This window comes from Ovis canadensis, chromosome 6, assembly GCF_042477335.2.
Source record: "Ovis canadensis isolate MfBH-ARS-UI-01 breed Bighorn chromosome 6, ARS-UI_OviCan_v2, whole genome shotgun sequence".
NCBI lineage: Eukaryota > Metazoa > Chordata > Mammalia > Artiodactyla > Bovidae > Ovis > Ovis canadensis.
Window position 1 is genome coordinate 106581710 of NC_091250.1, and position 15112 is coordinate 106596821.

The 15112-nt window shown below is 42.0% G+C and overlaps 1 protein-coding gene across 1 annotated transcript in view; it reads left to right on the forward strand.

Annotated features, from left to right (window-relative positions):
• The window catches only part of PARM1 (prostate androgen-regulated mucin-like protein 1), a 129269-nt gene extending 115922 nt beyond the window's left edge, over nt 1-13347 (forward strand). Inside the window, exon 4 of the mRNA XM_069594371.1 lies at nt 9450-13347. Coding sequence (XP_069450472.1) covers nt 9450-9534 — 85 coding nt within the window. The 3' untranslated portion in view covers nt 9535-13347. The remainder of the gene's footprint in view (nt 1-9449) is intronic.
• Nucleotides 13348-15112: the final 1765 nt, after the last annotated feature.

Sequence of the window (15112 nt, forward strand, 5' to 3'; positions counted from 1 at the left end):
TCAATATACCAGCAAATTTGGAAAACTCAGCAGTGGCCACAGGACTGGAAAAGGTCAGTTTTCATTCTAATCCCAAAGAAAGGCAATGCCAAAGAATGCTCAAACTATTGCATAATTGCACTCATCTCACACACTAGCAAAGTAATGCTCAAAATTCTCCAAGCTAGTCTTCAACAGTACGTGAACCATGAACTTCCAGTTGTTCAAGCTGGGTTAAGAAAAGTAGAGAAACCAGAGATCAAATTGCCAACATCCGTTGGATCATCAAAAAAGCAAGAGAATTCCAGAAAAACATCTACTTTTGCTTTATTGACTATGTCAAAGTGTTTGACTGTGTGGATCACAACAAATACTGAAAATATTGAAAGAGATGAGAATACCGGACCACCTGACATCCCTCCTGAGAAATTTGTATGCAGGTCAGGAAGCAACAGTTAGAACTGGACATGGAACAACAGACTGGTTCCAAATCAGGAAAGGAGTACATTAAGGCTGTATATTGCCACCCTGCTTATTTAACTTCTATGCAGAGTACATCATGAGAAATGCTGGACTGGATGAAGCACGAGCTGGAATCAAGATTGCTGGGAGAAATATCAACAACCTCAGATATGCAGATGACACCACCCTTATGGGAGAAAGTGAAGAACTAAAGAACCTCTTGATGAAAATGAAAGAAGAGAGTGAAAAAGTTGGCTTGAAACTCAACATTCAGAAAATTAAGATCATGACATCCGGTCCCATCACTTCATGGCAGATAGATGGGGAAACAATGCAAACAGTGACAGACTATTTTGGGGGGACTCCAAACTCACTGCAGATGGTGACTGAAGCCATGAAATTAAAAGATGCTTGTTCCTTGGAAGAAAAGCTATGGCAAACCTAGATAGCATATTTAAAAGCAGAGACATTACTTTGCCAACAAAGGTCCATCTAGTCAAGGCTATGGTCTTTCCAGTAGTCATGTATGGATGTGAGAGTTGGACTATAAAGAAAGCTGAGTGCCAAAGAATTGATGCTTTTGAACTGTGTTATTGGAGAAGACTCTTGAGAGTCCCTTGGCCTGCAAGGAGATCCAACCAGTCCATCCTAAAGGAAATCAGTCCTGAATGTTCATTGGAAAGAATGATACTGAAGCTGAAACTCCAATACTTTGGCCACCTAATGTGAAGAGCTGACTCATTTGAAAAGGCCCTGATGCTGAGAAAGATTGAAGGCAGGAGGAGAAGGGGATAACAGGATGAGATGGTTGGATGGCATCACCGACTCAGTGGACATGAGTTTGAGTAAACTCCAGGAGTTGGTAATGGACAGAGACACCTGGTGTGCTGCAGTCCATGGGGTCACAATGAGTCGGACATGACGGAGTGATTGAACTGAGTATATGGACCTTTGTTGGCAAAGTAATGTCTCTGTGTTTTAAAATGCTGTCTAGGTTTGTCATAGCTTTCCTTCCAAGGAGCAAATATCATTTAATTTCATGGCTGCAGACTCCTCCACAGTGATTTTGGAGCCCAATAAAGTAAAATCTGCCACTGTTTCCATTTTTTCTCCATCTATTTGCCATGAAGTGATGGGACAGGATGCCATGATTGTAGTTTTTATAATGTTGAGTTTCAAGCCAACTTTTTCACTCTCCTCTTTCACTTTCATCAAGAGGCTGTTTAGTTCCTCTTTACTTTCTACCATTAGAGTGGTATCATCTGCTTATCTGAGGTTGTTGATATTTATCCCAGCAGTCTTTATTCTAGCTCGTGCTTCATCCAGTCCAGCATTTCTCATGATGTACTCTGCATAGAAGTTAAATAAAAAGGGTGACAATCTACAGCCTTGTCATACTCCTTCCCCAATTTTGAATCAGTCAGTTGTTCTATGTCCAGTTCTAACTGTTGCTTCTTGACCCACATACAGGTTTCCAGGAGACAGTAAGGTGATCTGGTATTTCCATCTCTTTAAGAATTTTCTACAGTTTGCTGCAATCCACACAGTCAAAAGCTTTAGCATAGTCAATAAAGAAGTGGATGTTTTTCTGGAATTCCCTTGCTTTCTCAATGACCTGGTGAATGTTGGCAATTTGATCTCTGGTTACTCTGCCTTTTCTAAACCCAGCTTGTATATCTGGAAGTTCTCAGTTCACATACTACTGAAGCCTACCTAGAAGGATTTTTAGCAAAACCTTGCTAGCATGTGGAATGAGCACAACTGCACAGTAGTTTGAACATTCTTTGGCATTGCCCTTCTATGGGATTAGAATGAAAACTGACCTTTTCCAGTCCTGTGGCAACTACTGAGTTTTCCAAATGTGCTGACATATTGAGTGCAGCAGTTTAACTGCATCATCTTTTAGGATTTTAAATAGCTCAGTTGGAATTCCATCACCTCCACTAGCTTTGTTCCTAGTAGTGCTTCCTAAGGCCCACTTCCTAAGGTCCAGAATGTCTGGCTTTAGGTGAGTGATCACATTATCATGATTTTGCGGGTCATTAAGATCTTTTTTGTGCAGTTATTCTGTGTATACTTGCCACCTGTTCTTAATTTCTTCTGCTTCTGTTAGGTCCATACTATTTCTATCCAATAAAGGCTCTTTGCATGAAACATTCCCTTGATCTCTCCAATTTTCTCGAAAAGATCTCTAGTCTTTCCCATTCTGTTGTTTTCCTCTATTTCTTTGTATTGTTCATTTCAGAAGACTTTCTTATCTCTCCTTGCTATATTCTGGAACTGAACTCTGAAATTCAGTTTTGTATATTCTTCCCTTTCTTTCTTGCTCTTTACTTCTCTTCTTTCCTCAGCTATTTGCAAGCCTCCTCAGACAACGACTTTGCTTTCTTGCATTCCTTTTTCTTTGGGATGGTTCTGGTCACTGCCTCCTGTACAATGTTATGACCATCTGTCCGTGGTTCTTCAGGCTCTCAGTCTATCAGATGTAATCCCTTAAATCTGTTCATCACCTCCATTGTATAATCATAAGGATTTGATTTAAGTCATACTTGAATGGCCTAGTGGTTTTTCCTCCTTTCTTCAATTTAAGTCTGACTTTCACAACAAGGAGTTCATGATCTGAGCCAGTTTTGTGTAGCAAAACAGTGTGGCACTCAGCTCCCAGTCCTATTTTTGCTGACTGTATGGAATTTCTCTAACTTCGGCTACAAATATAATTAATCTGATTTCTGTATTGACCATTTGGCGATGTCTGTGTGTAGAGTTATCACTTATGTTTTTGGAAGAGAGTGTTTTCTATGCCCAGCATGTTATCTTGATGAATCTCTGTTAGCCTTTGCCCTGCTTCATTTTGTACTGCAAGGCCAAACTTTCCTGTTTTTCCAGCTATCTCTTGACTTCCTACTTTTGCATTCCAATCCCTTATGATGAAAAGGACATCATTTTTGGTGTTAGTTCTAGAAGGTTTTGTAGGTCTTCATAGAACCTGTCAACTTCAGCTTCTTCAGCATCTGTGGTTGGGACAAAGACTTGGATTATTGTGATGTTGGATGGTTTTCCTTGGAAAGGAACCAAGATCATTCTATAATTTTTGAGATTGCACTCAAGTACTGCATTTTGGACTCTTTTGTTAATGATGAGAGTTACTTCATTTCTTCTCAGGGATGCTCCCACTGGAATGTAAGCTCCCTTAGGACAGGAATTTCTGTCTCTTAGTTCACTAGAATAGCCCGGAATAAGGCCCCAGAATAAGGCCTGATCAATGGTAACTTTTCAATGAATAAGTGAAAGAAGTCAGGCAGGGAAATGAGAATCAGGAGAAAAAAGAAAAAAAAAGCCACAGACATAAACAACGGAGACAGTGACAGCTACACAAAACTGGCTTTGCTAATGGATGATGCGAGTCTAAGGCTTAATGGCTAATGACTAATGAGCTGCAAGTTCAGTTTTGTTTTCCCAGCACTAAGCCATATCTTATTCATATTTATAACTCTCCTTTTTAGCATGTAATAAGCCCCAATGATTGAATGACAAGATACGCTTAACTAGGGACAAGAGGACCTTAGGAGGAATAGTAATAAGCAAAGTTGTAGACTTGGAGACCTGGAGCTAACCCTTATAAAGGAGAAGGTGTTTTCTAAAATATGTTTGTCTCAACAAAGAATAAAGGTAAACACTTCATTCATTTTCAAAGACTGTTGAGTTCCATTAAGTATTGATGTTATAGCTATCTTAAAATAGGTATGTTTTCACAGTTGCGGGAAAGGCTTCAAACCACAAGCATCACCACTACATTTACCAGTTGTCACCAAGAAGGCATCACTGACCAGTTGGGGCGAGGGGAGAGGGAGTGGGGACTGCTGCTTTGTTAGAGCAAACCCACTTGAGAAGAAAGCAATGAGGCAAGAGCTTCACATAAATCATATCCCATTTTGTCCCCTTGGGTTCTGTTTTTAGCTAATGAAACCATCTGAGACAGTAGAACAACAGTGAGAAGAAGCATAGTGTCATTGATTTACAGGGGCTGTGAGCTCATGCTGAATGCTTTAAAGCCATGTCATTGCATAAGAGAAATTCTAATTTTCTTTCCTCTTCTAATCTTTAAGGTCAAAACTGTAGCTTTGGCCCTCTGTGTTCCTTTTTTTTTTTTTTGGAGTATAATTGCTTTACAATGTTGTATTGATTTCTGCTGCACAACAAAGGGTATCAGCTATATGCATACATACACCCCCTTCCTCCTGAGCCTCCCTCTCACCCTGCCCCCCATCCCATCCCTCTAAGTCATCACAGAGCACCGAGCTGAGCTCCCTATGCTATACAGGAGCTTCCCACTAGCTTTCTGCTTTACACACAATAGTGTGTAAAGAGGAAAGAAAATTAGAATTTCTCCTATGCAATGACATGGCCTTAAAGCATTCAGCATGAGCTCACAGCCCCTGTAAATCAATGACACTATCCTTCTTGTCACTGTTGTTCTACTGTCTCAGATGGTTTCGTTAGCTAAAAACAGAACCCAAGGGGACAAAATGGGATATGATATATGTCAATTCTACTGTCTCAGTTCGATACCCTTCTCCTCCCCATGCCCTCCCCCCCACCTCTGTGTCCACAAGTCTCTATGTCTGCACCTGCTAAAGTCTCTATTCCTGCCCTGCTAAAATAGGTTCATCAGTACCATTTTTCTAGATTCCGTATATGTGCGAATTGCCACAGGCCATACTAATCCCAGTAGTAAAGAATCACCCTCAGTGCAGGAGACACGGGAAATGAGGGTTCAATCTCTGGGTCAGGAAGATCCCCTGGAGGAGAAAATGGCAACCCACTCTAGTATTCTTGCCAGGAAAATTCCATGGACAGAAGAGCCTGGCAGGCTACAGTTGCAGAGTTGGATGCGACTAAGTGACTGGGCACATACTAATCCCTGCTGGTATTGACCAAGGAAACTGTATTTTCTCTGTGTCCTGTTTATATGCTACACTGGATCTAAGCAGTGATCATTAAGTATTTATAAAAGTATCATTGTGTTAAGAGCAACATATCAGACATTCAGAAAATTAGAAGCAAAGTAGGTCATAATCTGCCCCCCGGGAGGTCTACCATCTAAGGCAGCCAATGCACAGCAAAGGGAAGCCTTAGCTGTGCTGGCTGCCTGCCGGTCTTTATGAAGCAATGGAGTAAACAAAACTGCCTTGACCTGACGATGATGTCATTCATACAGAGGGCTCTTCAGATTGAAATTAGATCAGCCGCCTTGCAGTACAGAGCCAACTGACCTTAGTTTTAGTAGCAGCCCTCCCATGACATCATAAAAACAGCCTTTCAGATCCCTGGAGCTAAGCCCCATCTTCCTAATCTTGAGAGTGGGAGCTTTTTCACCACTTCAGACTCCACAAATGCCAATCTGGAAAAGTCCCCCATTTCCATCTAAAACATGTCATGATTTAAGAAGCTCTGACCTGGAGAGCTAGTTCAAAGTGATCATTAATGATTCTCTACTTATCTCACAGACATGTACACACACACAAACACACACACACAACGATGTGTTTGCCTTCCTCTTGCTGCAGCAGTACAGAATTTACCCAAACCTGGCTTGAATTCCAGCTCACTCAATTCCTCTTGTTTAGGCTCATAATAAAACACGCCCTTTGGGTTTGGTGCGGCTTCTCTGGTGGCTCAGATGGTAGAGTATCTGTCTGCAATGCAGGAGACCTGGGTTTGATCCATGGGTCAGGAAGATCCCCTAGAGAAGGACATAGATACCCACTCCAGCATTCTTGCCTGGAGAGTCCTATGGACAGAGGAACCTGACAGGCTACAGTCCACGGGGTCTCAAGAGTCAGATACGACTGAGCAGCTACACTGCTACAGGTTCAGTACATTCCCAAATCCATTTTATCTCTATCTCCCACGTTGCTTTCCTCATTTATCAGTAATTTGTTCAAGTCACGGTTCATTCAAACGAGAAGACAAAGAAAAATGAAAGCTCCGTCTTTTCCCGTTATTTTACTAGTATGTGTGTGTGTGTGTGTGTGAGTGTGTGTGTGTGAGTGTGTGTGTGTGTGTGTAGTAGTAGTAGTAGACATCTCTTACAACACAAGAGATTCAGGTATAGCTCTGATCAAATAGTCTTGCCTGAAATAACCACAAGCAGTAAGACCTGATGCCCAGAAGATTTTTTTAATCCTCTAACCCAACGCCAGCATGGTAATAATTTCATTTAATTATAATATAAGAAGCTGATTTTATAACCATGCCTGGGGCATATTTTCAGGAGTTCCTGGTGAAAGTGAAGGAGGTTCAATTTTCACTCAGTAAACTTTCTTATTCTTTGCACACCTACCATGAATTCCTATATGTTTCATTATAATAAAAATTGAAAAGCAACGTTGGCCAACATTTATTGTGCCTTTACTATGTGCCAGGTCTTTTATATGCATTACCTCATTTAATCCACCCAAAAATTCTAATGCATTTTTGTTTCTCCATTTTATAGATGAAGAAATATGGGGTTAAAAATATAGTCTAGGATGTACATCTATAGGTCCAACTGATATTTTATGAGAATAAAATTATATGATCAATACAAAAATGCTGTGAGAAGTTACATTACCATGCAAAGGTGAGGCAGGAGAATTCTATCAATAAGAGAATGTGTTTATTGGGTACTTGTTGGCCAGGCTTGCCACAGTAAATCATGCTGAAATTTAGGCCCAGCGCCAATCTTATAAGGGCTTCCCTGGTGACTCAGTGGTAAAGAATCCACCTGCCAGTGTAGGAGATGCAGGCTGAATCCCTGGGTCAGGAAGATCCCCTGGAGGAGGAAATGGCAACCCACTCCAGTGTTCTTGCCGGAGACATCTCATTGACAGAGGAGTCAGGTGGGCAGGCTACTGTCCTTGAAAGCACAAAGAATCAGGATGCACCAGTCTTGTAATCCCTAGGTTTCTACTTATTCATTCCATAGCTTCCATTTCTCAACCATCCAGTTAAAGGCTTTGATTGGAATTGAAGGTGTTAAGTGTGGATAGAGTGTTCAACACTAACCTCCCCTGTTCCTGCCAATCAATAGATCAGTGGTGTGTTATTTGTGATCTCTTACCTTCTCACACCCCCAGAGATGAGCATGCACCTTTAGGGAAAAACGAAGTACACTGTGGACGTTTTCAGGTATATAGACTGGGTGAGCATGCACCTTTAGGGAAAACGAAGTACACTGTGGAAGTTTTCAGGTATATAGACTGGGTCCACTGAGCCAGCCTTCAGGACAGAAATCAGAATCTTGAAAGCTAAGAGGCTGAAGCCAGCACATCAACAATCTGGTTCTTTTCAAGATCATCTCTTCTCAAATACCTGACAGATATAAGTAAGTTTAGAAGAGTGACAGCAATTATTTTAGCAACAGAAAGAAGTATATAACAGATGCTTTTTGTGCCTCTCGTGTTGTATTTTCATTTTGTTTAATTTTCATATTTAGGTGAGAAAGAAATTAGGGGGGTATGTTTGTCTGTACTATATATATAGCATTCCTGATTTCCAGTGGCAAGGTGTAAAAATTCACAAGCTAGCCTGAATCTCAGAGGCACCAGAGTCTCATTTTGTAATATTCTCTGAGTCCTCTCATTAGTTTTAGTCTTAAAATGCCATAATCCTTTCCAGGAAGCTCCCATCTTGTGAACAGATTCAATTTTCAGAATTTTTTTTTTCCAATCACTGTTTCTTCCATAAACATTTATCAAGGACTTACTATTTGTTGAGGATTTACTCTCTTCTAGGTGCTGGAATGAGAGTTAAGAACAAATAAATCAGGCAAATAATCCATACATGAAGTTTAATTACAGGAGAGAGGCAATAACAGTATAAATAAGTAAATTATAGGGTATGTTAGAAGGTGATGAGTACTATGAGTAAAATTAAGCAGGGAGTCCTGTGGGATGGGAGTTGCAAGTTTAAATAGATTTTCTAAGGAAGGCTGCCTTGAGAAGGTAACATTGGTGCAGACTTGAAGGAAATGAATAGAACTGTGTGGAAATCTGGAGGAAAAATGTTCCAAGATGAGGGAACAGTAAGTGCAAAGGCCCTGAAGCAGGATGTGTCAGGCATGAGCAGAAAGAGCAAGAGGCACTGGCAAGTACCTGACGTGCTCGGAGAGGTAATAACAAGAGCCAGACCCTGTAGGGCTTTGCAAACTATCATGGTGACTTTGGCTTTTACTCTGTGTGGAATGAGGGGCTGCTCAATGGTTTCAAATGGAAGAATGATAACAATCTGATTTCAGGGTCTTTTAGAAATAATAATTGTGGAACAGGTTCCTGGGATGACCCAGCAAAGCCTGATCAGTGCATATTGCCATTGAACTCAGGTGCTAATCAAACTCTAAGAAACTGAGCTCAGAGCACTGGGCTCAGATCCCAGAGGTAGGGGCTCAACTCATAGCTCAGTTGGGTGCCTTTGGGTGTGTCCGTTAACATCTCTGAGCCCTATTTTCCTCATCGAAGAAGTAAGGATAAGCAATACTGGACCATGGCTTTATTTTGAGGCTCACGTGACCATGGAACATAGAAAAACTATAGATGATGATAAAACATTATATGAAGTTCAGGGGGGTGGTGAGAGTATCAGTGGGTCTGGTTCTGTCGTTATCATTTCAGGGAAAATGAAGTCCAGAACCTAAGCCCAAATGCCAGGAATGCAACCTTTGCTTTCCTCTTACTAGTTATTAAGTAGCCTTGGAAACGGAGCCTCTTCCTTCTCCAGCACCAGAGGTCAATGAGAGAGACGAGAGCCCAGCAGATCTCAACAGAAGGTGCCAGTAGGGTTCCCAGTGGATCAGTCATAACTTACAGGGAGTTTGCAGACTGGGGCCTCCCTGCTGGATGGATCTGCTGCCAAGAGTTTGTCCTGTGAAGAATCACATCTTCCCTTCCCCTTCAGGCCCCAGGGCACGGGGCTGTCCGCAACATGGGCAACTTCTCCAAATAACCACAGCCTCTTCTCCTTCCCACCAGGCATTCCTCCTACGGAAGGCTCTTGGACGACCACGACTACGGGTCCTGGGGAAACTACAACAACCCTCTGTATGATGACTCCTAACGAAAGAACGTGGCCAGGATGAGGAGTAACTGTCTTTATTTATCAGTGCTTATCCAGTAGAATTAATAACACGTACCTGAGGCGCCTTGAGCGACAATCCTGTTTTGTTGGTCTGGTTGTTTTGTTTTCTTCCTCCCTCTCCTCTGGCTACAACTTCTCCTTTCTGGTACCAAAAACCAAAAAAACAAAATTATTTAAAAGTGAGTGGAGTCTGATATGCAGCGGACATGGGCCAACCCTGAGCCATCCAGGCTGGACGCCACGGTGGTGACGTCTGTACCTAGCGGGGGTCCCACCGAAAGAAGAACCAGGAAGAGAGATGGATCAAGTTGTGTCGTCAGGGGTTACTTTTAGGGGAACTTTCTGTGTGTGGTATTTCTTAAACTTTTCTTTATGAAATTACATTAAATCTTGATGAGGGGAAAGGCCATGAGTGCTAGGAGGAGTTCGCCCTACAGGTAAGGAAGCAGGGGTTTCTCAGATTCCTTTTTAATCTTTGTTTATCTGGTTGTGTCTGATCGGATACCTGCTTGGCTCTGCAAGCTGGAGGCCAGCTTCTTAGCTGCCTAATTAGGGAGAGAGAAAGCAAGAAGGTGCCCTGGAGGGGACCAGCCAGCCGAGTACTACTCCAGAGCAGCAAACTGCTGTCGGATCTCAGCGTGCCAGCCCCCCGGCCACCCCTCCAGGCCATCTGTGTCTGCTAAGGATGCCCGGGTATCTAGCCAGCCGCAGATGGGACCCCAGCCCACAAGCTTTCAGTGGAGTTGTGGTTCCGCAGGAGAAGGCTGTGCAGAGTTTAAAGGGAGAGGCGTGTGGAGTGAGTGTAGAGTTGAGGAGGGGGAAGGTGCGTGGAGGAGGGGAGGAGGGAAGTGGGGGCAAGACGCATTCAATACCTCACTAAGGAAGGTAGGATCAGCCCCCAGTGACTGTCAGAGGCATCCGCTGCATGGAGGAACCTGTAGAATCCTTGCTTTCTACCCACAAAGCAACTGGTTCACTGCCTTACTGTCTGTTGGATAATGGCTGTAAACTTTTTGTTTTGTTTCAGTTTTTTAAAGTCTCTTGTTTTTCTGCAATTACTCAGTGAGCCTTTTCCATCGGAAATAGACACCATGATTAATCCATTTATTTTTCTCAAATGCTTACCTTGCTAATTCTGCCGTTTAATAAATGAACACCCCTGGGTACACAGTTTTAAAATCCTATATCACAAAGTTTGAGAAAGAACTGATTGTCTTTGCGGTCATCCATTTCCAGCCGTGTTCTCAACAGCAGGTAATTTCACCCCACTGCCCCATTGGGAACATTTGAAAATACCTGGTATAATTTTTGAGTGTCATCCCCTAAGGGGTGCTACCAGTGGGTAAGAGGCCATGGATGTGGTCACCATCCCACAATGCAGAAGATAGCCCACCCCAACTGAGAGTTATCCGCCGCAAATGTCAATAGTGCCAAGTGTGAGAAACCCTAATTTATTGCAATGCTCATTGTGACAAAACAAGACGTTCCAGGTTAGTGATAGTTTTTACTTTTACCTAAATGAAATGATTCGTTAAATTTTTATCTGAAAAAGTATTTAGTTCGTTGGCATTGTATTTAAAGTATTTAGTTTGATGAGTCGCTTTTGAGCATGATTGCCTTTTTATTTCTCTGTGTTTTCTAGATAGCTTTATTTCATGGCTCTAACCCTGTCCTCCTGAAACACCTGGTAATAGCAACTGGCATCTTATGTTTGATTTCATGGAGTACAAAATATACATTAAGTTCTGTTTCAAAATGTGTTCTCTTGTCCAACGCTATCATACAGAACGTAAAACTGCATTTTTTATTTCTAAACATGGACCTGCTGCCACAACTCTGTTTAGTTTCCAGAATCTTGACCTTGGACTCATCCTGTCACTTGCTATGACCCAACGAAGTACTGGCATGAAAACGACCACTGCCGGGCAGTTCTAAACCTCTCTGGTGTCAGAAACATTAGAGCTGTGCTACTTTCCACAGCCTGCCAACCCCCAGCTCTGAAAGAAATTAATCCTAAACTCCCTAGGTACCAAAGGAGAGTGAGCAACCCCCAGAAGTATTTTATAACAGAAGGAGGGAATGAGAAGTAGGCTTCCAGGAATTCTCATATCTCTGATTATGAAAATTTTTAAAAAGTGGACTTTCTCAGGAAAGTGGCCAGGAATGACCAAATGTGCCCCCTTTTAGCAATGGTTGGCCTGAATAACTGTCCCTCTTTCCCACCCACAGCCTTCCCACCATAGGCTTTCGGTTTGGCAAAGGACACTTCAACAAAAACAAAGGACATTCCATATGTTTTCTTTTCACTCGGACACAGATATGTTGACAAAATGTCTATGAAGCCCCTTTGGAGAGGTGGTCTTTTGGATGTTGCCTCGGTCAAAAACCCTGGGTGAGAGGGACCAGCCTCTTCCCAGGGAATCCTGACCAATTACAAATCACTGGGTCAGCAAGCAGCTTTCCTCACCAAGACTGCTGTTGTACAAGAGCCTTTGATAGGTTGGTTGCTCTTATGAACTTCTGGATCTTTGTGATAAAGAGAGGGCTCTGGACCTGCAGCACATGCATTCTGCAAGGTGACAGCTTCCCCTAAATGCTCGAGAACTCCTTGTTATGCTAGTAGAAAACACCTATGACCCTTATTTTGCCAAGTGCATTTTTCTGTTTTTGAGTTGGCCAAAAATGTTAACAACTGCATTCAATACACACACACATACAAAACATATACCAATAAGTGACGTCCTTTATCTCAGGGAGCAAGTCTGTTCAAGGTCTACACAAGGGAAATGACTCCAGTGGGTCTACAACAACCACATACCATCCAGGCACTGGACTAGTCAGAAAGTGTTAGAGAGAATGTCACTCACACTAGAAGAAGCCCCTTCTAGAATATAGGTTACAAATGCTGACAGAATGGGCTTCAACCTTGTTTTCTTGTGGCCCCGATGAAGGCTCCGGCCCTCCCTGGACGTCTGTGTCTTCATTTCTTAGGCAGGCGTGATGGTGTCCTATGGATCTCACCCCATGCTACCTCACAAATCTGTTGTGAGGATTAATGAAGTCATGTCTACAGTGTTTTTAGTTTCTGGAGAAAAATATTTATAGACATTTTAAGTATTACATAGATGTATAAGTGATCTTGGTTTCTTGTTTGGTGCGTTGTTTTACTTAAATGTATAAAATGACACCTGTATAGTAGCTGCATACAGACAGCTGTTGGAGCTCTGAGCTGTGCCCCAATGCCACTGCCTGACTTCCTGGGACCACAAAGGATGGTTTCCATCCCGGAATGAAAGAATGGCCCAGGATGCAGGTCTCACAGACTGTTGAGTTAGGGTAACACGTGTGGATATCTGAGTGCTAACAGCCGTGGACCTGGCCTTTACCATCCCAAAGTCTGAGTTCTTTGTGGAGTTGATTTGGGTTTACCATCATCTGTTTGCCCTTTGTCTTGCTTGCAGAGGTGCATGGTTCAATCCTTCGCATCTGGGAAATGAATTTTGCAGCTGGGCCAGATGCTAATTTGCACGTTGATTCACCTTCTTTGCCTTTTACCTCTTTTGGCAAATGAATGTACCATTTCAACTTTGATTTGAAAGTGCTAATTGATATTGGTAATAGTGCTAACCAAGAGACCAATGCCAGATTGCTTTCTTGGGGTAAGCTCACACCATTTAAAGATGGAAAGACGTGCAACTTCTTTGCTATTTGATGTCATTGTATCTACATTTGTTGTAAGACATATTGCATACTAATGATAATTATATCAATTAAAGTTCTTAAAAGCCTGCATCTGACAGTGGTGATTCACATTTTGATTTTTTTTTGTTATTCAAGCCATTTGGTTGCTGTGCTTGGTACTGCTTACATTAAGCAGCCATGGCTCCATCTTAGAAAAAATTTATCCCATATCAATAAATAATACTTTCTGCAGAGTGGGAAGTTCTCTCTGATCTTGAAACAGAATTGAAGGATGTCAGAAATGAAGAAACTTTCCAAGCAGTGATTTTACTCTTAACTATATACCATGCCTTATAAAATAGTTGTAAAAAGAAACACTTTGATTTGATAGTTACATATAATAAGTTATATTAAGGTGGTAGCAATACATTTGATACCTGCTTTGTTCTCCTTCAGAAACACTCAGCATACGCATCCTATCTGACAGTGAAATAGTAGGCAGTTTTAATCATCCAGAATATTATTTCCACCCCCAGAAGCCAACCGAAGACTATTCTAATTCTGAATAAAATGGCAATAGCAAAGCCCAGGCATCTCACAACATAGGAAAGAAAGGGATACTGTTGCAAACTAGAGCAGGTTGATTTGATGATGGATTTAAACTTAAGGTCAGAATTAATACGTTTAGATACCTGCCTTCCAGTGCCACAACGTGGAGGACTGATGGGGAGGAGTCAAGATGGACCAAGAGGACAAGACATGAAACAAGCCCTTCCCCACTGATCATTCAGAGGACCTGCCATGGCCCTAACAACAAGTAATAACTCCATTATTCCAAGCTTGCCCGCACAGGTTTGGTCAGAAAGCACATTAAGTGTGCATAGAAAGGAAAAGCCTAATAATAATTTGTAGTGTTTACATCTTTTGAATTACTGGGTCAGATCAATTTTTTCCCCTGTAGCATAGCTTTTCCAAGTCAAGTCATAATCTGTTTCAATGGTTGAGTAACCTATCTCCAATCTTTTACTCTCCTAAAATTCAACAGTGTGCCCCAATAGCTAGTAGCTATATTTTGATTTTTGTCAGAAAGGAGTGAGTCGTAAGTGACAATTAAAAACACTGATCAAGGGACTTTCCTGGTGGTCCAGTCGCTAGGACTCTGCACTCCCAAAGCAGAAGGCCCAGGTTAAATCTCTGGTCAGGGAACTAGACTTCATATGCTGCAACTAAACATCCCACATGCCACAACTAAGAGCAGACACAGCCAAATAAATAAATAATCAAAAAAAGACAGCTCTGATCAAACTGGGAAAAACACCTATAGGATCTCTTAAAGGATGTAGTCTCTGGTGTGTGTAGAATGTACCTTGTTTTCTGGACCAAAACAGTATTCATCAGCTCTAGTCAACAAATATATGGTGTTTCTATTTAAGCAAGACACTGAATATTTACTATTAAAAAAAGAAGTAATGCATATTCATGAGGAACTTCAGGGGCCTGTGGACAACTGTCTAATGTATTCCTTGCATCACCTCTAGTGGTTTTCACACTCTTGTCTTACAGATAGGGAAGCTGAGGTTCCAGGATATCAAATTCATTCATGCATGGACTGAATCCTTCTGTCTGCTCCATAATGAAAAAGATGGCCTCTGCTCTCCATGTATTTACAGTTTAGTAAGTAGCAGAGGTGGGATTCAAACCAGGTCTATCTGTCACCAGGCCTCTTTCCACCCAAGGGACTGGTATCTGATGTAAATATAATCCAGGTCTTAAGACTGTCACATCCCTTGCAAAGTCCCCCATCAGCTATTTCAGGCGATCTCAAGAGTGCCTGGCATGCAGCCCAGAGCAAGCCCAGTCAGCTCCCAAGCACATG